We start from the raw sequence: 24,793 nt of genomic DNA on the forward strand, positions 1-24,793 counted from the left end.
ATGACAGCAGGCGGGCTGTCCGCCTTGCTGACACCATGTGTGAGTGTTGGCAACTAAGCTAAGATCGCTCTCTCTCTGTCAGGGAACCGAGTGTGTGCGCGAGACGTTTTTCACAAGTATTTCAGCATATATGGTTGTCTATAGATGGATAGTATGTAGCGTTCATATACGCACTCGGGTGTTATAGTACATATTAGAGTACTGTGTGTCAGGGTCAGGCGTTATTAGTCATTTGTATGTATGTATGTAGTGGTTTTCTGCTGGGGGGGGGGGGTAATTTCTGGTCAATATTTCATCTAGGAATCATGTATAGTGGGTAGTGATTTCTATTCAGTAGATTCAAACTTTTGGGTCACCAGCTGTGGGAGCGGGGCGTCTCATCTTGGGCCACCAGCTGTGGGAGCGGGGCGTCTCATCTTGGGCCACCAGCTGTGGGAGCGGGGCGTCTCATCTTGGGCCACCAGCTGTGGGAGCGGGGCGTCTCATCTTGGGCCACCAGCTGTGGGAGCGGGGCGTCTCATCTTGGGCCACCAGCTAAGGGAGTGGGGCGTCTCATCTTGGGCCACCAGCTGTGGGAGTGGGGCGTCTCATCTTGGGCCACCAGCTGTGGGAGCGGGGCGTCTCATCTTGGGCCACCAGCTGTGGGAGTGGGGCGTCTCATCTTGGGCCACCAGCTAAGGGAGTGGGGCGTCTCATCTTGGGCCACCAGCTGTGGGAGCGGGGCGTCTCATCTTGGGCCACCAGCTGTGGGAGTGGGGCGTCTCATCTTGGGCCACCAGCTGTGGGAGTGGGGCGTCTCATCTTGGGCCACCAGCTGTGGGAGCGGGGCGTCTCATCTTGGGCCACCAGCTGTGGGAGCGGGGCGTCTCATCTTGGGCCACCAGCTGTGGGAGCGGGGCGTCTCATCTTGGGCCACCAGCTGTGGGAGTGGGGCGTCTCATCTTGGGCCACCAGCAGTGGGAGTGGGGCGTCTCATCTTGGCCCACCAGCTGTGGGAGCGGGGCGTCTCATCTTGGGCCACCAGCTGTGGGAGCGGGGTGTCTCATCTTGGGCCACCAGCTGTGGGAGCGGGGCGTCTCATCTTGGGCCACCAGCTGTGGGAGTGGGGCGTCTCATCTTGGGCCACCAGCTGTGGGAGCGGGGCGTCTCATCTTGGGCCACCAGCTGTGGGAGCGGGGCGTCTCATCTTGGGCCACCAGCTGTGGGAGTGGGGCGTCTCATCTTGGGCCACCAGCTAAGGGAGTGGGGCGTTTCATCTTGGGCCACCAGCTGTGGGAGTGGGGCGTCTCATCTTGGGCCACCAGCTGTGAGAGTGGGGCGTCTCATCTTGGGCCACCAGCTGTGGGAGTGGGGCGTCTCATCTTGGGCCACCAGCTGTGAGAGTGGGGCGTCTCATCTTGGGCCACCAGCTGTGGGAGTGGGGCGTCTCATCTTGGGCCACCAGCTGTGGGAGTGGGCGTCTCATCTTGGGCCACCAGCTGTGGGAGCGGGGCGTCTCATCTTGGGCCACCAGCTGTGGGAGTGGGGCGTCTCATCTTGGGCCACCAGCTGTGGGAGTGGGGCGTCTCATCTTGGGCCACCAGCTGTGGGAGTGGGGCGTCTCATCTTGGGCCACCAGCTGTGGGAGCGGGGCGTCTCATCTTGGGCCACCAGCTGTGGGCGCGGGGCGTCTCATCTTGGGCCACCAGCTGTGGGCGCGGGGCGTCTCATCTTGGGCCACCAGCTGTGGGAGTGGGGCGTCTCATCTTGGGCCACCAGCTGTGGGAGTGGGGCGTCTCATCTTGGGCCACCAGCTGTGGGAGTGGGGCGTCTCATCTTGGGCCACCAGCTGTGGGAGCGGGACGTCTCATCTTGGGCCACCAGCTGTGGGAGTGGGGCGTCTCATCTTGGGCCACCAGCTGTGGGAGCGGGGCGTCTCATCTTGGGCCACCAGCTGTGGGAGCGGGGCGTCTCATCTTGGGCCACCAGCTGTGGGAGCGGGGCGTCTCATCTTGGGCAACCAGCTGTGGGAGTGGGGCGTCTCATCCTCCTCCCCTGCCGTACTCATCATGCAGTGAGTCAGTGCTCGCAACCTTCCCTCTTCGTGACACTGGTCACCACCTCCAGTACTACAATGTCCCCCCCCACCCTACATGCAACAAACCCTCCCCTCCCCCACACCCTACATGCAACACCCCCGCCCCCCCCCCCCCCCCCCCCCCGCCACCAGTGTCACCCATCACCTGCTTCACAACTCGGGTTGACTCAGCAAATATATTGTCATGAAGTATTCAGCGCTGTACCGCCATATATCACAATAATTATTACAAAATACGCACCAAACTCAATATATCATAAATTGCAGTGAGCCTGAAAGGACACGAGGCGTCGCTCGGCTGCCATGGCGGTAAATATTCCCACAAGGAACGATCGCTCGGAACTGGAACCCGAGCGATGATATTTAGGGTTGGCAACCCTAACGCCTCGGCCTGCCCCCCCCCCCAACCCTTTCATTACCCTTAAATCTCCGATGAAAGCTCCAGAAATCCACAATGTCCTTCGACTCGGCCACATCCCCGACCAATCAAAATCCACAGCCATAACTTCTCTCCAACCTGATTGGCGGACATATGCACACGGAGCGCCTCGAGTTTTCCTAATTATCGCCCATGCCAGTCCCTCGACCAATCGCAATTGAGGTAGTGGAACAGCTGGATTGCCATTGAGAGAGCGAGAGAGGCGCGCGGGCCCCGTCTAGAGCCCACCCTCTAATTATCACCCTCTATTCTCGGGTTCACCCGAGCCCAATGTTAATATTTAGACTGTCGCGTCGGTTTAACACGTCCGGAGCCGTCGCTCACCATCCCACCTAACACCACACACCTTCCACCAATCGCAAAATCCGGCGACTCTCAAACCAGGCGACGATTGGTCGGGCGGGCGGGGATTATGTCTCCAGCGGAGACTTCCGACACAAAGGCATTAGGAAACGCGTTGAAGGAGACGTGGTGATTATAATATTTGTGCGCACATCCTTGGTGCCCACCACTCCCAGCAGGTCCCAGCTTGTACTTGTACAGCTTGTCCTTGTTCAGCTTGTCCTTGTACGTGTCCAGCTTGTCCTTGTTCAGCTTGTCCTTGTACGTGTCCAGCTTGTCCGTGTTCAGCTTGTACGTGTTCAGCTTGTCCTTGTTCAGCTTGTACGTGTTCAGCTTATACGTGTTCAGCTTGTACGTGTTCAGCTTGTACGTGTTCAGCTTATACGTGTTCAGCTTATACGTGTTCAGCTTGTACGTGTTCAGCTTGTCCTTGTTCAGCTTGTACTTGTTCAGCTTGTACGTGTCCAGCTTGTACGTGTCCAGCTTGTACGTGTCCAGCTTGTACGTGTTCAGCTTGTACGTGTTCAGCTTGTACGTGTCCAGCTTGTACGTGTTCAGCTTGTCCGTGTTCAGCTTGTCCGTGTTCAGCTTGTACGTGTTCAGCTTGTCCGTGTTCAGCTTGTACTTGTACAGCTTGTACGTGTTCAGCTTGTACGTGTCCAGCTTGTACGTGTTCAGCTTGTACGTGTTCAGCTTGTACGTGTCCAGCTTGTACGTGTTCAGCTTGTACGTGTCCAGCTTGTACGTGTTCAGCCTGTCCGTGTTCAGCTTGTACTTGTACAGCTTGTACGCGTTCAGCTTGTACGCGTTCAGCTTGTACGTGTTCAGCTTGTACGTGTTCAGCTTGTACGTGTCCAGCTTGTACGTGTCCAGCTTGTACGTGTTCAGCTTGTACGTGTCCAGCTTGTACGTGTTCAGCTTGTACGTGTCCAGCTTGTACGTGTTCAGCCTGTCCGTGTTCAGCTTGTACGTGTTCAGCTTGTACGTGTTCAGCCTGTCCGTGTCCAGCTTGTACGTTTTCAGCTTGTACGTGTCCAGCTTGTACGTGTTCAGCCTGTCCGTGTTCAGCTTGTACTTGTACAGCTTGTACGCGTTCAGCTTGTACGCGTTCAGCTTGTACGTGTTCAGCTTGTACGTGTTCAGCTTGTACTTGTACAGCTTGTCCGTGTTCAGCTTGTCCGTGTTCAGCTTGTACTTGCTCAGCTTGTACTTGCTCAGCTTGTACTTGCTCAGCTTGTACAGCCTGTGAAGGTGTGTGAGGGGCAGAGAGAGACCAACACTTGTAAGATGAGGTACGCACTCTGTAGTCCTCTTATAAGAGGCATATTCCTCTTAGCTAGTGGCTCTTGTGCGTGTTTGGGCACCGTGTAGCACTTGCTAGGTCGGAGGTCTGTGTATGTACTATTTGTATGTACTATTTGTATGTACTATTTGTATGTACTATTTGTATGTACTATTTATATGTAGTATTTGTATGTACTATTTATATGTACTATTTGTATGTACTATTTATATGTACTATTTGTATCTGCAGAATCGAGCTATTCGCTCTTGGATCCCGCCTTTCTAACCAATTTATTTTTCCTCAATGTCTACTATATATATTTCTCTTACACACACGGGCCTGATAGTTGATTGGACAGCTCTCTGGACTCGTAATCCTAGGGCCGGGTTCGTTTCCTGGTGATGGCAGAAACAAAATGGGTAGAGTTTCTTTCATCCTGATGCACCTGGTACCTAGCAGTAAATAGGTACCTGGGAGTTAGACAGCTGCTACGGGCTGCTTCCTGGGTGTGTGTGGTGTGTGTGGTGTGTGTGTGTGTGGGTGCGTGTGTGTGTGTGTGGTGTGTGTGTGGTGTGTGTGTGGTGTGTGTGTGGTGTGTGTGTGGTGTGTGTGGTGTGTGTGTGGTGTGTGTGTGTGGTGTGTGTGTGTGGTGTGTGTGTGGTGTGTGTGTGGTGTGTGTGTGGTGTGTGTGTGTGTGTGTGTGTGTGTGTGTGTGTGTGTGTGTGTGTGTGTGTGTGTGTGTGTGTGTGTGTGTGTGTGGTGTGTGTGTGTGGTGTGTGTGTGTGGTGTGTGTGTGTGGTGTGTGTGTGTGGTGTGTGTGTGTGGTGTGTGTGTGTGTGTGTGTGGTGTGTGTGGTGTGTGTGTGTGTGTGTGTGTGTGTGTGTGTGGTGTGTGTGTGTGTGGTGTGTGTGTGTGTGTGTGTGTGTGGTGTGTGTGTGTGTGTGGTGTGTGTGTGTGTGTGGTGTACTCACCTAGTTGTACTCACCTAGTTGTGTTTGCGGGGGTTGAGCTCTGGCTCTTTGGTCCCGCCTCTCAACCGTCAATCAACAGGTGTACAGGTTCCTGAACCTATTGGGCTCTATCATATCTACACTTGAAACTGTGTATGGAGTCAGCCTCCACCACATTGCTTCCTAATGCATTCCATTTGTCAACCACTCTGACACTAAAAAAGTTCTTTCTAATATCTCTGTGGCTCATTTGGGCACTCAGTTTCCACCTGTGTCCCCTAGTGCGTGTGCCCCTTGTGTTAAATAGCCTATCTTTATCAACCCTGTCGATTCCCTTGAGAATCTTGAATGTGGTGATCATGTCCCCCCTAACTCTTCTGTCTTCCAACGAAGTGAGGTTCAATTCCCGTAGTCTCTCCTCGTAGCTCATACCTCTCAGCTCGGGTACTAGTTTGGTGGCAAACCTTTGAACCTTTTCCAGTTTAGTCTTATGCTTGACTAGATATGGACTCCATGCTGGAGCCGCATACTCCAGGATTGGTCTGACATATGTGGTATATAATGTTCTGAAAGATTCCTTACACAAGTTTCTAAAGGCCGTTCTTATGTTAGCCAGCCTGGCATATGCTGCTGATGTTATCCTCTTGATATGAGCTTCAGGGGACAGATCTGGCGTGATATCAACCCCCAGGTCTTTCTCTCTCTCTCGGACTCTTGAAGTATTTCATCTCCCAAGTGATACCTTGTATCTGGTCTCCTGCTTCCTACTCCTATCTTCATTACATTACATTTGCTTGGTGGGTGTGTGTGTGTGTGTGTGTGTGTGTGTGTGTGTGTGTGTGTGTGTGTGTGTGTGTGTGTGTGTGTGTGTGTGTGTGTGGTGTGTGTGTGTGGTGTGTGTGGTGTGTGTGTGTGTGTGGTGTGTGTGTGTGTGGTGTGTGTGTGTGTGGTGTGTGTGTGTGTGGTGTGTGTGTGGTGTGTGTGTGGTGTGTGTGTGTGTGTGTGTGTGTGTGTGTGTGTGTGTGTGGTGTGTGTGTGTGTGTGTGGTGTGTGGTGTGGTGTGTGTGGTGTGATGTGTGTGGTCTGGTGTGTGTTTTCAATCCGTTCTCGCAAATTTAATAAGTCAATATTGACTTATTAGTTGCGTGCATAGGTGACATACTAAACATAATAGTTTCCCTTGAAAAGCTTCATAGAAAACACCGACCTTACCTAACCTACTTAGTATGTTAAAATAAGCATCTTATAGCTTCGTAATTACAATTGTTACTTAACCTATTATAGGTATAGGTTAGGTAATAATTGTAATTACGAAGCAATAAGATGCTTATCTTAACATACTAAGTAGGTTAGGTAAGGTCGGTGTTTTCTATGAAGCTTTTCAAGGGAAACTATTATGTTTAGTATGTCACCTATGCACATATTTAACAAGTCAATATTGACTTATTAAATTTGCGAGAACGGGTTGGTGTTTTTGGAGCGTGTGTGGGGCTGAATGGGCTTCACAAGGCTGGGCTAGGAGCCACGCAGGCCTGGCAAGGCGGGACTAGACTAGAGGGGGGCCGAGCCCGTCCCTACAAGACCGTCCAGACGAGTACCATCACCACCCCACCACCACCAACCTCGACCCCTAAACACGCATCTTAACGTCGCCCAGTGTAATAAATTATCAGAATTATCCTCGGCTGAGTCCCCAGCTTGTATTTACAGACTGATAAATAAGGGAGGGAGCCGCGGACACTACAGGGATAATTACAGCCACTAATCCCACAATTACAGCCGCTAATCCCACAATTACAGCCGCTAATCCCACAATTACAGCCGCTAATCCCACAATTACAGCCGCGTGTTCTGCACGCGGCTCCGGCACCTCACACGCTTCACAACCGCTAACTCAAAGACTCCATATAAAGAGATATTCCTCATCAACAAATAATTAAATTTGTCGAGGTTTCGGCGATTGTGGTAATGGAGGCGTTTATTAATTGTGTTTTAATGACGAGTTATACTCGAATTATTGGAATATATTCAGCAATTAGTTTTCGTTAATGACAAGGTGGTGATGTTAGTGTTTAGTGATGGTATGGTGACGTGGTGGTATAGGTCTGTGATGGTATGGTGACGTGGTCGTATAGGTCTGTGATGGTATGGTGACGTGGTCGTATAGGTCTGTGATGGTATGGTGACGTGGTGGTATAGGTCTGTGATGGTATGGTGATGTGGTCGTATAGGTCTGTGATGGTATGGTGACGTGGTCGTATAGGTCTGTGATGGTATGGTGATGTGGTCGTATAGGTCTGTGATGGTATGGTGACGTGGTCGTATAGGTCTGTGATGGTATGGTGACGTGGTGGTATAGGTCTGTGTTGGTATGGTGATGTGGTCGTATAGGTCTGTGATGGTATGGTGACGTGGTCGTATAGGTCTGTGATGGTATGGTGATGTGGTCGTATAGGTCTGTGATGGTATGGTGACGTGGTGGTATAGGTCTGTGATGGTATGGTGATGTGGTCGTATAGGTCTGTGATGTGACGTTATGGTGAGGGACGTGTGAGAAGAACGCCACGCAGGACAGGGATCCCTTCCTATCCCACGACCCAAGTCTCTACCTATCCTATAGTTTTGCCTCAGAGCCTCGCTCCTAACCATTCATCGTTTCCACCGCTACCAAGGACTTGATTCCCCCCCCCCCCCCCCACCACTTACCAGACCTGATTCACTTCGCATTGCTTGCAACATCTCCATTTCCCCCTCCTGGATTGCAAACTCTGGAGTGACGTTGGAACTATTTGAAGAAGGGCAGAAAACGCCCAAAACTTCGTCTCACGAAACTCTCATATTCATGTGTATTTCCTAAAATATACATATATAACCCTTTATAATGTCAAAGTATACCTTTCGCTTTGGCACTGTATGTCAAGTAGTGAATTAAAAAAACAATTGCTACATGTCAAGCTCTGACAGAACCGGCTGACTGACAGGCTGGAACAGTCAGCTACGTCACGCTGCTGACAAATTAATGCAGAATGATGAATTTCAAAAGTAAACATATTTCAGTTCCCTTCCAAGATCACTATCGTGAACCTTGGACATCAAACTTAAAATTTCAAATTGCTACAGAATGTTTTAGGTCATTTCAAATTATCAATGGATTGGTGGACATGGTATACACAAATCTAACACTGTGTTTACATTGAAAACATTGACCTTGTGTCTACAAGCATTCTGTAACAAATTCCCTTGTAGCTACCTATATTTTTGACGATTTTCAGTTATTAGTAAGACCTATACAAGTTTGTTAAAACTATTTGTTTTACTTTGTACTGTTAATGAAAAGTTGGTAAGATCTCATAAAGCAGAAAATACTACATATTATCGTGTAAAACTGAATAAAGAGAAGAGTCCGCAGCCAATGGACTAAATTTCGAAAGCCCGAAAGCGCCCGTCACCTGTTCTTGTCTGACGCGTCAAACAAACAACCAAGGTTTTCCTATCCTCTTTTTTGCACTCCTCTGGCAGTCTTACCTTTAAGGAGAACTATTACTGCCTTGTTATACTCGTCCTCCTCCAGTGTATGGGATGCTCTGAAGGTAGCACAGGCCTTTCCAGCGTCTTCTTAAGATCCTTATCATAGTATGTGATACGTACATGATTTTCTCAAGGTTCTCATCCCACATTATATCTTGAGGCGACACACAACCGCTTCACACCTTCCTGCAGCCTTACTCAGCCCTCAGGGCAGCCCACAACTCAGGGGTCACACCCGCCTCCATCTTCAACCACCAAACAATACCTGGCAACCACCAGAACCAGACACGACCCAAGAACACACAACTGCTGCAATCACCACCTGCAGGTACACACAACTGCTGCTATCACCACCTGCAGGTACACACAACTGCTGCTATCACCACCTGCAGGTACACACAACTGCTGCTATCACCACCTGCAGGTACACACAACTGCTGCTATCACCACCTGCAGGTACACACAACTGCTGCTATCACCACCTGCAGGTACACACAACTGCTGCTATCACCACCTGCAGGTACACACAACTGCTGCTATCACCACCTGCAGGTACACACAACTGCTGCTATCACCACCTGCAGGTACACACAACTGCTGCTATCACCACCTGCAGGTACACACAACTGCTGCTATCACCACCTGCAGGTACACACAACTGCTCCAATCACCACCTGCAGGTACACACAACTGCTCCAATCACCACCTGCAGGTACACACAACTGCTCCAATCACCACCTGCAGGTGTACACAACTGTTGCTATCACCACCTGCAGGTACACACAACTGCTGCTATCACCACCTGCAGGTACACACAACTGCTGCTATCACCACCTGCAGGTACATACAACTGCTGCAATCACCACCTGCAGGTGTACACAACTGTTGCTATCACCACCTGCAGGTACATACAACTGCTACTATCACCACCTGCAGGTGTACACAACTGTTGCTATCACCACCTGCAGGTACACACAACTGCTGCTATCACCACCTGCAGGTACACACAACTGCTGCTATCACCACCTGCAGGTACACACAACTGCTGCTTTCACCACCTGCAGGTACACACAACTGCTGCTATCACCACCTGCAGGTACACACAACTGCTGCTATCACCACCTGCAGGTGTACACAACTGTTGCTATCACCACCTGCAGGTACACACAACTGCTGCTATCACCACCTGCAGGTACACACAACTGCTGCTATCACCACCTGCAGGTACACGCAACTGCTGCTATCACCACCTGCAGGTACACACAACTGCTGCTATCACCACCTGCAGGTACATACAACTGCTGCAATCACCACCTGCAGGTGTACACAACTGCTGCTATCACCACCTGCAGGTACACACAACTGCTGCTATCACCACCTGCAGGTACATACAACTGCTCCAACCACCACCTGCAGGTACACATAACTGCTGTTGTAACCATGTGCAGATTTATGTGAATTTACCCTTACCTGAAGGTCACAAGTGGCCTCTATGGGGACAGGAAGCCGGTAGTTTGTAAATTTCTCCACTAATCATAATTTGTTCAGTGTTACAGTTCATTGGCCAGCTGGTGAGCGATTTTTATACGACGATCTGGTAAATGGTTGTTAACTCCAACAACACCTAGAACTTCCGATTCTTGTAATTTGTCAAAGTTCTTCCCGATCATGTCCCATGTGATGATCACATGTCTTAACACACACATACACTTCTCCTGCTTCAAACTTATGTCGCGATGTTGTCTGACTTTTCTAGTGTGAATAATGAAGTATTTATGCAGCCTCGGCTGCCTCTTTACCGTCAGTTATAACACTCATCTCACAAGGCTCCCACACTGTCTGGAGTCGTCTACTAGTGTAAGGATAACAAGGACTTGGTGGCTTAATGATACGAGCAAGTTTCCCTTCCTGGTTTTTCTTTTGCCTCAAGTGATTTCCTGCGAGGTTGTATTTTATGCCCCTTGTACGTCTCCAACCCGTTCTCGCAAATTTAATAAGTCAATATTGACTTATTTAATATGTGCATAGGTGATATACTAAACGTAATAGATACCCCTAAAAAGATTCATAGAAAACACCGACCTTACCTAACCTTGTTAGTATCTTAAGATAAGCATCTTATTGCTTCGTAATTACAATTATTACCAAACCTATAATAGGTATAGGTTAAGTAATAATTGTAATTACGAAGCAATAAGATGCTTATCTTAAGACACTAACAAGGTTAGGTAAGGTCGGTGTTTTCTATGAATCTTTTTAGGGGTATCTATTACGTTTAGTATATCACCTATGCACGTAGTTAATAAGTCAATATTGACTTTACGAATTTGCGAGAACGGGTTGACGTCTCGCATTCTATGATATTCTTGGTGGACCGACACCTGTTCCAGAGGTTGAGAGTTGATGGTAATGCCCTTTTATTACCTTAGTTATCCAACTTATTTTCTCGCTTCCTTCTCCGTCTGTGCACACATTTTGGAACAAGTAAAGATCATTGAAGCAACACGGGACGATATCACATTGTCTTGAGCTGTTATATTAATTCCATTCGGGAGTTATTTTGGAAATTCTTCTCGGCTGAGTGGACAGAACACTGGACGCACGATCCTGTGGTCCCGGGTTCGATCCCGGGCGCCGGCGAGAAACAATGGGCAGAGTTTCTTTCACCCTGATGCCCCTGTTACCTAGCAGTAAATAGGTACCAGGCAGTTAGTCAGCTGTCACGGGCTGCTTCCTTGGGGTGAAGGCCTAGTCAAGGACTGGGCTGCGGGGACACTAAATATCCCGAAATCATCTCAAGATAACCTCAAGATAACCTCATTCCTGGGCAGTGTCCACAAAGGTAGTCGTCGTGGTCGTGGATATTTACAAGTGTTACCAGCGGTGAATGCCGTATCAGGATACAGTTACAACATGCAGGGATGAGTTGGTCTACTACCTGCATGTGGTGTATCATGCCCTCTTCTGTTGTCAACACCTCGAGTGTTGTCACCTCGGGTGGGCTAGTTCACAAGTTGTATAAAGGGGATGGGGGGAGTCGGGAACAACGTCGTCAAGAAATTCCTGTTACTACATGCTCCCGGACGCAGGTTCGAATCCTCCTCACGGCCCTTGTGGATTTGTTCATTTAATTCGTGTTACGTTACATTCACCCAGTCTATTTTGCAGAGGTCAAAATCCTACAATGTGAGTGTTCGTACCCACATTAATGGAGAATGGCCTTCTATGGGTGATTATCCAGGTGTACCATGTACCATAAGTACATGGTACACAGGGATTGCTGCCTCTTATCACGTTGTGTAGGTGTGTGACTTCCTCAGCGTGTCTTATCATCTTGCTTCCACTGTCAACATGCTACTGTTTGTGCGAAGACGCCATGGAAAATATTCCACACAGTCACCAACTGCTGGTGTATGTGACTACAACAGTCACCAACTGCTGGTGTATGTGACTACAACAGTCACCAACTGCTGGTGTATGTGACTACAACAGTCACCAACTGCTGGTGTATGTGACTACAACAGACACCAACTGCTGGTGTATGTGACTACAACAGTCACCAACTGCTGGTGTATGTGACTACAACAGTCACCAACTGCTGGTGTATGTGACTACAACAGACACCAACTGCTGGTGTATGTGACTACAACAGTCACCAACTGCTGGTGTATGTGACTACAACAGTCACCAACTGCTGGTGTATGTGACTACAACAGTCACCAACTGCTGGTGTATGTGACTACAACAGTCACCAACTGCTGGTGTATGTGACTACAACAGTCACCAACTGCTGGTGTATGTGACTACAACAGACACCAACTGCTGGTGTATGTGACTACAACAGACACCAACTGCTGGTGTATGTGACTACAACAGTCACCAACTGCTGGTGTATGTGACTACAACAGTCACCAACTGCTGGTGTATGTGACTACAACAGTCACCAACTGCTGGTGTATGTGACTACAACAGACACCAACTGCTGGTGTATGTGACTACAACAGTCACCAACTGCTGGTGTATGTGACTACAACAGTCACCAACTGCTGGTGTATGTGACTACAACAGTCACCAACTGCTGGTGTATGTGACTACAACAGTCACCAACTGCTGGTGTATGTGACTACAACAGTCACCAACTGCTGGTGTATGTGACTACAACAGTCACCAACTGCTGGTGTATGTGACTACAACAGTCACCAACTGCTGGTGTATGTGACTACAACAGACACCAACTGCTGGTGTATGTGACTACAACAGCCACCAACTGCTGGTGTATGTGACTACAACAGACACCAACTGGCCGAGTGACATTACCGTCCTTGTATGCCTCATGCAAGCTGTTGTACTGCTCAATATTCACTCATCTTTGACACGAGTCTCATCTCTGCTAGTTAGTAACAACAGAAATTACCGAGATAAAGAGTAATTATGATCCATATAAGAAGAAACTGAATATGTGGTACATGTTGAGTTTATAATTTTAAGTAGAACCGAAGCCACTAATCCTTGCAGACGTTACTGAATGGAAAGAAATAATCACTAACAATGGATTTAAATATACGTGAAACATTAAATTATTTAAGTAAAAAATATTTAAATCCACTTCTTGTGCATGTTTGCACGTAACTGTCGTACGAACTAACGTGGCTATATTCCAAGAGCCCCCTCCCCCCCCCCCCACACACACATTGGGGCCTGGTAGCCTGGTGGATAGCACGCAGGACTTAATTCTGTGGTGCGGGTTCGATTCCCGCACGAGGCAGAAACAAATGGGCAAAGTTTCTTTCACCCTGAATGCCCCTGTTACCTAGCAGTAAATAGGTACCTGGGAGTTAGTCAGCTGTCACGGGCTGCTTCCTGGGGGGGGGGAGTAGTTAGTAAACAGTTGATTGACAGTTGAGAGGCGGGCCGAAAGAGCAAAGCTCAACCCCCGCAAACACAACTAGGTAAACACACACCTCCCCCCCCCCACACACACACCCACCACACACACACACACACACACACACACACACACACACCCACACACACACACACCCTACCTCCCTAGCCTCGAGAGCTTAGTACTGACCCTTCCTCAGTGATGAGTGACAGGCGCGTCGCAAAGACAATTACCTGCCGCCCCCGCCACTGTCATCACCACCTGCCAGACAAGGTAACCTGGCCGCCCGGTGGACGACCTGACGGCCTTCTTGGAGTCTCGCCCTCTTGCTCTCTCCAACTCCCCCCCCTTCTAGCCTAACAACCCCCCTCCTACCCAAACAACCCCCCCTCCAAGCCTAACAACCCCCCCCCTTCTAGACTAACAACCCCCCCCTCCTACCCTAACAACCCTGTCCAACAACCCACTCACCAAAACACAATTTCTTTTACTGGTCTACTCACCTAGTTATGTTTGCGGGGTTTGAACTATGGCTCTTTGGTCCCGCCTCTCACCTGTCAATCAACTGATGTACAGATTCCTGAACCTACTGGGCTCTATCATATCTACATTTGAAACTGTGTATGGAGTCAGCCTCCACCACATCACTTCCTAGTGCATTCCACCTGTTAACTACTTTGACACTGAAAAAGTTCTTTCTGACGTCTCTGTGGCTCATTTGGGTATTCACCTTCCACCTATGTCCCCTTGTTCGTGTACCACCCGTGTTGAATAATCCATCCTTGTCTACCCTGTCAATTCCCCTCAGAATTTTGTGTGTGGTGATCATGTCTCCCCGAGCTCTTTGTGTGTGTGTGTGTGTGTGTGTGTGTGTGTGTGTGTGTGTGTGTGTGTGTGTGTACTCACCAAACAGGCGAGTACATGTGTACACACACACTCCACCCACTCACTGTTATGACCCCACGTAGCCTGGGTGGACTGAGTCTACCCTGTGAGCGTTATTTTGCTTTCCGGACCTGAAATTGAGAGGTTAGAAAAAGAAATTATATAATATATCAGTTAATATTTTTAAGATATGTGTAGAGGATGAGCGTCTAGTAATAAGTGACATTAAATGAGATGTCGATACTTTGGTGACATGACGTGACGCTAGCAGGACGTCGTGACCTCACTTGAGTCACAGCAGTCGTCAGAGGTGGTCGTACTCTGTTGATCTTCTGGAAGGAGGAAGAATATAGTTCCCTGTGTTAGTGCTGGAGTGAAGGCTACTTGTTTATAAGTGTGAGGAAGCTGTTGGGGACATAGTACACCATTTCTCTGTGATTTGGATATATTAGTGGCGAACTGGAAGTGATTGTTGGTCGTGGCTTTGTGAAACCCCAATTGTGTGCCTTCAAGAGGAAGGAAGCAAGCTGGTGTTTCTGTGTGAAGCCTTCCGGGCGACACCGTGTACTCAAGTCAGGATTAGACTTGACCCCCTTCACATGACAGCTTCACATGCCTTGTACTCACCTATTTGTGCTTGCGGGGGTTGAGCTTTGGCTCTTTGGTCCCGCCTCTCAACTGTCAATCAACTGGTGTACTTGTGTAGCAGTCTTAAAGCGATTTTTGTGGGCGGCCTGTGTGAGCGCCATGTTGAGGGCCAGGGAGTGAGCGGCCTATGTCATAGATCTCTGAGTAAACCTGTTTATTCAGTTGTTAGTTTAGCTACCAGTGTTTGATCATGTGCCCAGCGATCATAGTGGGCATATGTATATGTAGGGTAGAGATTTGTTGAGCCATTGTGCTAAAATAAGTAATTTAAGTTGAGAGGACATGCTGGAGGGAGCAGTGGTATGTCTGCTCTCGATAGAGGTCAAGGGTCGACTGAGGGGCAGCGACCCCCCAGCGTCGCGGCCGACGGAAGCTCCCAGCGACGTGTCAAGACATGTTTCCAGCTTGGATTCGTCCAGGATTCGTCCAGTTTTGGAGTTGCACCCCTAAATAGATGATGCTGAACCCCCTCTCCGAGATCAAACTGCGCATAGGGTGATCTAGGTAAATTACAAGCACTCCAGTGTCCACCTCGGTAGCCACACTCCAGAGTGTGGCTGCCGAGGTCAGCTGTTCTATCAGGGAGTGGCTGGGGACGCTGCCCGCCTGTACGCAAGTAACAGTCTGGTGCAACAATCAGAGCTTCCCTTTGAGGCTTTAATCGCTAACCCCCTCCCAATACCACCCAACAGTAAAATAAGTTTTCATTGCCTATTTGTCTAGTCACATTGCGACTATTTTGCTTATCCACAAACTAACTTATCATCATATAATTTTTCAAAATGATCTTAGTCTGCGTGAGGGATGGTCTCCTCGGCGCCCTCCCAGCACACGCAAGCGTTGCTCACTACCTGCAAAACGTCTCATCTTTCCTCCTCTAAAACACCTTCACACTATGACAGGAGCGGGGGTGTATTGGTCTCCCCTGGAATACAAGGTCACCCGACCCTACCACACCTCACCTGCAACCTGAGGATAAGGTAAGTATCAGGAGAAGGCACTAGGACGGTATTACCATAAAGTACTTGGCAAGGGATACAAGGACAAGGGGCCGAGGCGGGACGGAAGGAACTGTGCCCAGCCACTTAGATCATCCAAGATCAAACGCCAACCTGCAAGAAGGGAGGCCGGCCGCTCTGTCGACCAGTACAAGTGGTTGGGTCTACAATCGACCATCACCTGCAACCGAAAGTCACTCAAGATTTCTTAACATCTCAACTTTACTTTTATCGGAGACTAGAAGGGGTACCTGTGACTATGTCTAGGTTGATCAGTCTCTCTCCCCTCCCTACGATCCCCTCATCATCCCTCACATTCCCCTCTCCATCCCTCCCATTCCTCTCTCTCTCTCACCCTGACAGCTGAGTGGACAGTTCTTCGGATTCGTAGTCCTGAGGTTCCTGGTTCGATCTCCGGTGGAGGCGGAAACAAATGGCCAGAGTTTCTTTCACCTTGATGAACCTCTTCACCTAGCAGCAAATAGGTACCTGGGAGTTAGACAGCTGCTACGGACTGCTTCGTGGGGATGTGTAACTAAAAGGAGACCTGGTCGAGAACCGGGCCGCAGGGACGCGAAGCCCCGATATCATCAAGATAATCTCAAGAGACAACCCTGTATTTCAGACGTCAAAGAAATCGTTAGGATTCAGAATAGGAGCCGACCCTTCTTGATGCGAAGAGTGGGGGATAGATATAGAACCAACGTTCACATTAAGGAACAGTAGAACGAGACGAAATAATTGGAAATTGGAATCACAGATGAGTTACAGGGATGTCGAAAAGAACTTGTTAAGTCTAATAGTTGTAAATAGATGCATCGGACTAGAAAAGAACAAAGGCAACTGCAGAAGGCCTATTGGCCCATACGAGGCAGCTCCTATTTATAACCACCTGTCTGTGGGACAGACAGGAAACTGTCGAAGCCAATTCGATACCCAATTTTAAAAATAAATATGATAGAGGTCGGGCTTGTTGGAGTAGAACTTCTGTATCTCTCTCCAGGTAACACGGTGATGTAACCCCCCAGGGTTGACCTGTGATGTAACCCCCCAGGGTTGACCTGTGATGTAACCCCCCAGGGTTGACCTGTGATGTAACCCCCCAGGGTTGACCTGTGATGTAACCCCCCAGGGTTGACCTGTGATGTAACCCCCCAGGGTTGACCTGTGATGTAACCCCCCAGGGTTGACCTGTGATGTAACCCCCCAGGGTTGACCTGTGATGTAACCCCCCAGGGTTGACCTGTGATGTAACCCCCCAGGGTTGACCTGTGATGTAACCCCCCAGGGTTGACCTGTGATGTAACCCCCCAGGGTTGACCTGTGATGTAACCCCCCAGGGTTGACCTGTGATGTAACCCCCCAGGGTTGACCTGTGATGTAACCCCCCAGGGTTGACCTGTGATGTAACCCCCCAGGGTTGACCTGTGATGTAACCCCCCAGGGTTGACCTGTGATGTAACCCCCCAGGGTTGACCTGTGATGTAACCCCCCAGGGTTGACCTGTGATGTAACCTCAAGGGTTGACCTGTGATGTAACCCCCCAGGGTTGACCTGTGATGTAACCCCCCAGGGTTGACCTGTGATGTAACCCCCCAGGGTTGACCTGTGATGTAACCCCCCAGGGTTGACCTGTGATGTAACCTCAAGGGTTTACCCGTGATGTAACCCCAGGGTTTACCCGTGATGTAACCCCAGGGTTTACCCGTGATGTAACCCCAGGGTTTACCCGTGATGTAACCCCAGGGTTTACCCGTGATGTAACCCCAGGGTTTACCCGTGATGTAACCCCAGGGTTTACCCGTGATGTAACCCCAGGGTTTACCCGTGATGTAACCCCAGGGTTTACCCGTGATGTAACCCCAGGGTTTACCCGTGATGTAACCCCAGGGTTTACCCGTGATGTAACCCCAGGGTTTACCCGTGATGTAACCCCAGGGTTTACCCGTGATGTAACCCCAGGGTTTACCCGTGATGTAACCCCAGGGTTTACCCGTGATGTAACCCCAGGGTTTACCCGTGATGTAACCCCAGGGTTTACCCGTGATGTAACCCCAGGGTTTACCCGTGATGTAACCCCAGGGTTTACCCGTGATGTAACCCCAGGGTTTACCCGTGATGTAACCCCAGGGTTTACCCGTGATGTAACCCCAGGGCTTACCCGTGATGTAACCCCAGGGTTTACCCGTGATGTAACCCCAGGGTTTACCCGTGATGTAACCCCAGGGTTTACCCGTGATGTAACCCCAGGGTTTACCCGTGATGTAACCCCAGGGTTTACCCGTGATGTAACCCCAGGGTTTACCCGTGATGTAACCCCAGGGTTTACCCGTGATGTAACCCCAGGGTTTACCCGTGATGTAACCCCAGGGTTTACCCGTGATGTAACCCCAGGGTTTACCCGTGATGTAACCCCAGGGTTTACCCGTGATGTAACCCCAGGGTTTACCCGTGATGTAACCCCAGGGTTTACCCGTGATGTAACCCCAGGGTTTACCCGTGATGTAACCCCAGGGTTTACCCGTGATGTAACCCCAGGGTTTACCCGTGATGTAACCCCAGGGTTTACCCGTGATGTAACCCCAGGGTTTACCCGTGATGTAACCCCAGGGTTTACCCGTGATGTAACCCCAGGGTTTACCCGTGATGTAACCCCAGGGTTTACCCGTGATGTAACCCCAGGGTTTACCCGTGATGTAACCCCAGGGTTTACCCGTGATGTAACCCCAGGGTTTACCCGTGATGTAACCCCAGGGTTTACCCGTGATGTAACCCCAGGGTTTACCCGTGATGTAACCCCAGGGTTTACCCGTGATGTAACCCCAGGGTTTACCCGTGATGTAACCCCAGGGTTTACCCGTGATGTAACCCCAGGGTTTACCCGTGATGTAACCCCAGGGTTTACCCGTGATGTAACCCCAGGGTTTACCCGTGATGTAACCCCAGGGTTTACCCGTGATGTAACCCCAGGGTTTACCCGTGATGTAACCCCAGGGTTTACCCGTGATGTAACCCCAGGGTTTACCCGTGATGTAACCCCAGGGTTTACCCGTGATGTAACCCCAGGGTTTACCCGTGATGTAACCCCAGGGTTTACCCGTGATGTAACCCCAGGGTTTACCCGTGATGTAACCCCAGGGTTTACCCGTGATGTAACCCCAGGGTTTACCTGTGATGTAACCCCAGGGTTTACCTGGTGTTGCCCCAAGGGGTACCTGTCGTTTAACCTCAGGGGAGGGGGGGAGGTACCCAAATCTGTACAGGTGTACCTCACCTTGCACCGAGACGTTGAGGTAGAAGTGTTCCGTCTCGCATCTCTTGCACTTACCTGAAAAAATATAGATAATAAAAATTAACAATAAAAATAATAAAAGGAGTAACTTCAAGAATTTATCAATTATGATACTTAAGAAGTCATGTATACATTCTACTATTATGACAACAGCCCCCCCCCCCCCACACACACACACACAGTAGCAAAGTAGACCACATCGTCGGCTCACAATCGAAGACCTCAGATGTGATCCCCGAGGGAGACAGAAACGGTTTGGTTAATATAGGGGATTATATTGGGTTAACGTTTCACCTGACCCTCCTCTTCACCTAACATTAATTAGGTACCTGGGAGTTGAAGATCTCTTGCGGGATACAAAAAAAATGACACTGTGTCATTGCATTAGACAACCGACGGTTGGAAAGGTGGGATCCAAGAGCTAAAACCTTGATTCTGCAGGTTCAAATATGTGAATATGTACACACACACACACACACACACACACACCAAATTACACAGAAACTCAAGACTGTAAACTACCCAGCCCCCCCCCCTCCCATCATTCCCGGCTCGGCCATTACTCGTACATAATACGCAAGTACAAAGCAGTTCTCAGAGGGACGCTAACCAAGATGGCCGTTACCAAGGTGATTAGACACGCCGTCTGCACCCCTTGTTTATTCGGACAATCTTCACGGGTATTTCTACGACCACCGGAGCCCCGCGGACCTACGAGATCTTCAACGACGACTTAAGATCCACCTGGATATTAAATAAACAATGCTGGGACCACCTCCCTGTAACTGACCGGCGACATTACCCATTAACATTGTGATCGTTAACACTCAAACAATTTCATCACAAACTTTCTCATAAGCTTGTATAAACATCTGAGGAGTGTTTCAATATGTTTGGTGGCTGATGAGGAGGAGTTGTGTCATATTTGCTAGCCCGGGTCGAATCCCCTCAAGTAGGTAAGATACAAGGACCCGGGGTACAAGGACCCGGGAGTACAAGGACCCGGGGGTACAAGGACCCGGGGGTACAAGGATCCGGGGGTACAAGGACCCCGGGGTACAAGGACCCCGGGGGTACAAGGACCCCGGGGGTACAAGGACCCCGGGGGTACAAGGACCCGGGGGTACAAGGACCCGGGGGTACAAGGACCCGGGGTACAAGGACCCGGGGGTACAAGGACCCGGGGGTACAAGGACCCCGGGGGTACAAGGACCCGGGGGTACAAGGACCCGGGGTACACTAATAATGTACGTAAGGTGTGGAACGCAACACTGGTCCCACCACTAATGTGTGGAACACAACACTGGTCCCACCACTAATGTGTGGAACACAACACTGGTCCCACCACTAATGTGTGGAACACAACACTGGTCCCACCACTAATGTGTGGAACACAACACTGGTCCCACCACTAATGTGTAGAACACAACACTGGTCCCACCACTAATGTGTAGAACACAACACTGGTCCACCACTAATGTGTGGAACACAACACTGGTCCACCACTAATGTGTGGAACACAACACTGGTCCCACCACTAATGTGTGGAACACAACACTGGTCCACCACTAATGTGTGGAACACAACACTGGTCCCACCACTAATGTGTGGAACACAACACTGGTCCCACCACTAATGTGTGGAACACAACACTGGTCCCACCACTAATGTGTGGAACACAACACTGGTCCCACCACTAATGTGTGGAACACAACACTGGTCCACCACTAATGTGTGGAACACAACACTGGTCCCACCACTAATGTGTGGGACACAACACTGGTCCACCACTAATGTGTGGAACACAACACTGGTCGTAATGTGTGAAACACAACACTGGTCCACCACTAATGTGTGGAACACAACACTGGTCCCACCACTAATGTGTGGGACACAACACTGGTCCACCACTAATGTGTGGAACACAACACTGGTCGTAATGTGTGAAACACAACACTGGTCCACCACTAATGTGTGGAACACAACACTGGTCCCACCACTAATGTGTGGGACACAACACTGGTCCACCACTAATGTGTGGAACACAACACTGGTCGTAATGTGTGAAACACAACACTGGTCCCACCACTAATGTGTGAAACACAACACTGGTCCACCACTAATGTGTGAAACACAACACTGGTCCCACCACTAATGTGTGAAACACAACACTGGTCCCACCACTAATGTGTAGAACACAACACTGGTCCCACCACTAATGTGTGGAACACAACACTGGTCGTAATGTGTAGAACACAACACTGGTCCCACCACTAATGTGTGAAACACAACACTGGTCCCACCACTAATGTGTGAAACACAACACTGGTCCCACCACTAATGTGTGAAACACAACACTGGTCCCACCACTAATGTGTGAAACACAACACTGGTCCACCACTAATGTGTAGAACACAACACTGGTCCCACCACTAATGTGTAGAACACAACACTGGTCCCACCACTAATGTGTGAAACACAACACTGGTCCCACCACTAATGTGTGAAACACAACACTGGTCCCACCACTAATGTGTGGAACACAACACTGGTCCACCACTAATGTGTGGAACACAACACTGGTCCACCACTAATGTGTGAAACACAACACTGGTCCCACCACTAATGTGTGGAACACAACACTGGTCCCACCACTAATGTGTGGAACACAACACTGGTCCCACCACTAATGTGTAGAACACAACACTGGTCCACCACTAATGTGTGAAACACAACACTGGTCCCACCACTAATGTGTGGAACACAACACTGGTCCCACCACTAATGTGTGAAACACAACACTGGTCCACCACTAATGTGTAGAACACAACACTGGTCCCACCACTAATGTGTAGAACACAACACTGGTCCCACCACTAATGTGTGGAACACAACACTGGTCCCACCACTAATGTGTGGAACACAACACTGGTCCCACCACTAATGTGTAGAACACAACACTGGTCCACCACTAATGTGTAGAACACAACACTGGTCCCACCACTAATGTGTAGAACACAACACTGGTCCCACCACTAATGTGTGAAACACAACACTGGTCCCACCACTAACAACTGGTTCATTTCGCCAAGTGAGGAGGCTACCAGCGACCTGCCTCACTACACTGTAGCAGTGATGTTAGAGGCGTGAATGGCCTGACTTAATTACCATTCAGTTACCATATAGCCACCTGTATGCACAGGTGGCTAAATGAGAGCCCAGTGTTACAAAATATGAACACGTGACAAGCACTCGTAACACGGCTCGGAAAATTCTTCATAGCGAGACAAAAATCAACAAATCAAATCAGTAAGGAAAATTAAGATTGTAAACAGGCTGTACCAAAATATATATTTACTTCTTCACTTTATTTGATCTATCACCTGTGCTCGCGAGAGGTTGAAAATAATAATAAAATTAACTCAAGGATAACAATAAATGCTTGTCGTAAACTTTTACCACACTGCCTGACTCTTGGTAGGATAGCAGGATAGCCAGGCTTCTGACGCTTAGAGTTACGTTAACCTCTTTGTATTTTTCACGGTGAGGCAATCCAGTGAACGGGTTCTCCAAACAGCTCGCTTATGTACTGTAGCAGCTCTCTGACCCTGTCTATGTAGGCCAGACAGCCATGTATGCATCCTGGTTATCACACACATATGTTGACAGTTGAGAGGCGGAGCCAAAAAGCCAAAGCTCGACCGCTACAAGCACAGCTAGGGGAGTACAATTAGGCGAGTACACATCTACCACAGTTATGGCAATAATTCTTCATTTAGTCTCCAAACAATTTCCATTCGCGAAACCTTGCAATATTGACCATATGACCGTTGATTATTGACCTCAATACCTTTCCACGTGACCACTGTGATGGTCATTATCTGCTGACTCTCTCAAAGAGTTTTATATATACATGCGGAAGCCTGTAGGCCAAACTATGCTCCGGCCTCGATACCTAACCCGCGATGTGGTGGAGATAATGCTGCTCTCAACATTACTTAACCTCTTGCTTACGAGGATCAATATCCATGCGGCCCGGTCTTTGACCATGGGATGGGGGTAGAAGGTTTGGTCAATCAGGCTGTTTGACGCTGCTACATGGCTTTGTTATTAATATGATGCTGATGTATCAATGAATGAAGGAGCCGGTCGGCCGAGAGAACAGCACGCTGGACTTGTGATCCTGTGGTCCCGGGTTCGATCCCGGGCGCCGGGGAGAAACAATGGGCAGAGTTTCTTTCACCCTATGCCCCTGTTACCTAGCAGTAAAATAGGTACCTGGGTGTTAGTCAGCTGTCACGGGCTACTTCCTGGGGGTGGAGGCCTGGTCGAGGACCGGGCCGCGGGGACACTAAAGCCCCGAAATCATCTCAAGATAACCTCAAGATGTGGAGATGGTGGTAGCGATCTCAGAGCGAGGGAGGGGTCTGGGTCGAGGTGCGGTATTCAGCGCGGCTTGCGTGCTTGACGGTCACAAGATATTGCAAGACGGGATATCTTATGGATATCTCACAAGATATCCCATATCACAAGATATGGGATATCTTGTGAACTACACCGGGACAAATACACGGAAACAACCACAGGGATCCGACAAGACGGGCACGGCCAAAGGGACACGGACGACACGTACAATCTGCTACAGCTAGCCAGGTGTGCACGACAACACACACTACAGCTAGCCAGGTGTGCAGGACAACACTACAGCTAGCCAGGTGTGCACGACAACACACTACAGCTAGCCAGGTGTGCAGGACAACACACTACAGGTAGCCAGGTGTGCGCGACAACACTACAGGTAGCCAGGTGTGCGCGACAACACTACAGCTAGCCAGGTGTGCACGACAACACACAACAACTAGCCAGGTGTGACTTAGTATCATTAATAACAACCATAGACCTCCCAGACGTTCGTCTCGTCCCGCCCAAAACACTGACAGGTCGACTGTGGCCTTCACCGCGCAGCCTTTACGCGCAGTTATTATTATTTCAAGACTTCGCTGCGGAGTTAGCATCAGCTGGATGGTTTTGAGTGCTGCGCCAGGATCCGTTTACCAGTTCACTTACGGAACCTCTGCATCTTTCTTCTCACCATGGCGACTGAGTATGTACTTAGTGTTGAAGCCTGCACACTTCACAACCCAAGGTTATTGTTGTTACAAGTAACTTCGTAACGCTTCTGAGTGAATAAACTGTTCAATAAATGTTAACCAAGGCGCTCAGATCGTGCAGAGATGTACAGGTTTCGTAAGCAGGGGACAATGTTCTGGTGCAGTATCTGTACAAAAAACAATCCACCACCTTCCCAGCTTCCGCCAACATCCGCCCATCATGCAACATTGCAAATGGGGTTGAGAAATGGTAGTTTAATAACAAACACGAAAATTGGGGAAACCGCAGCGAGCGTCTGTCCATTAACCACTCAGATCTCTTCTAAATCAGGACAAGACATTCAGACACTTTC

General features: G+C 49.4%; 1 protein-coding gene across 1 annotated transcript; it reads right to left on the reverse strand.

Moving 5' to 3' along the window:
- Window positions 1–2,891: 2,891 nt before the first annotated feature.
- On the reverse strand, window positions 2,892–24,424 carry LOC123766056 (uncharacterized). Its single transcript, XM_045754900.2, has 3 exons — window positions 24,397–24,424; window positions 19,312–19,365; window positions 2,892–4,159 (listed from the first exon to the last, which is right to left on the reverse strand). The coding sequence occupies exons 1-3, from the start codon at window positions 24,422–24,424 to the stop codon at window positions 2,892–2,894; spliced, it is 1,350 nt and encodes a 449-aa protein (XP_045610856.2).
- Window positions 24,425–24,793: the final 369 nt, after the last annotated feature.

This window comes from Procambarus clarkii, chromosome 9, assembly GCF_040958095.1.
Source record: "Procambarus clarkii isolate CNS0578487 chromosome 9, FALCON_Pclarkii_2.0, whole genome shotgun sequence".
NCBI lineage: Eukaryota > Metazoa > Arthropoda > Malacostraca > Decapoda > Cambaridae > Procambarus > Procambarus clarkii.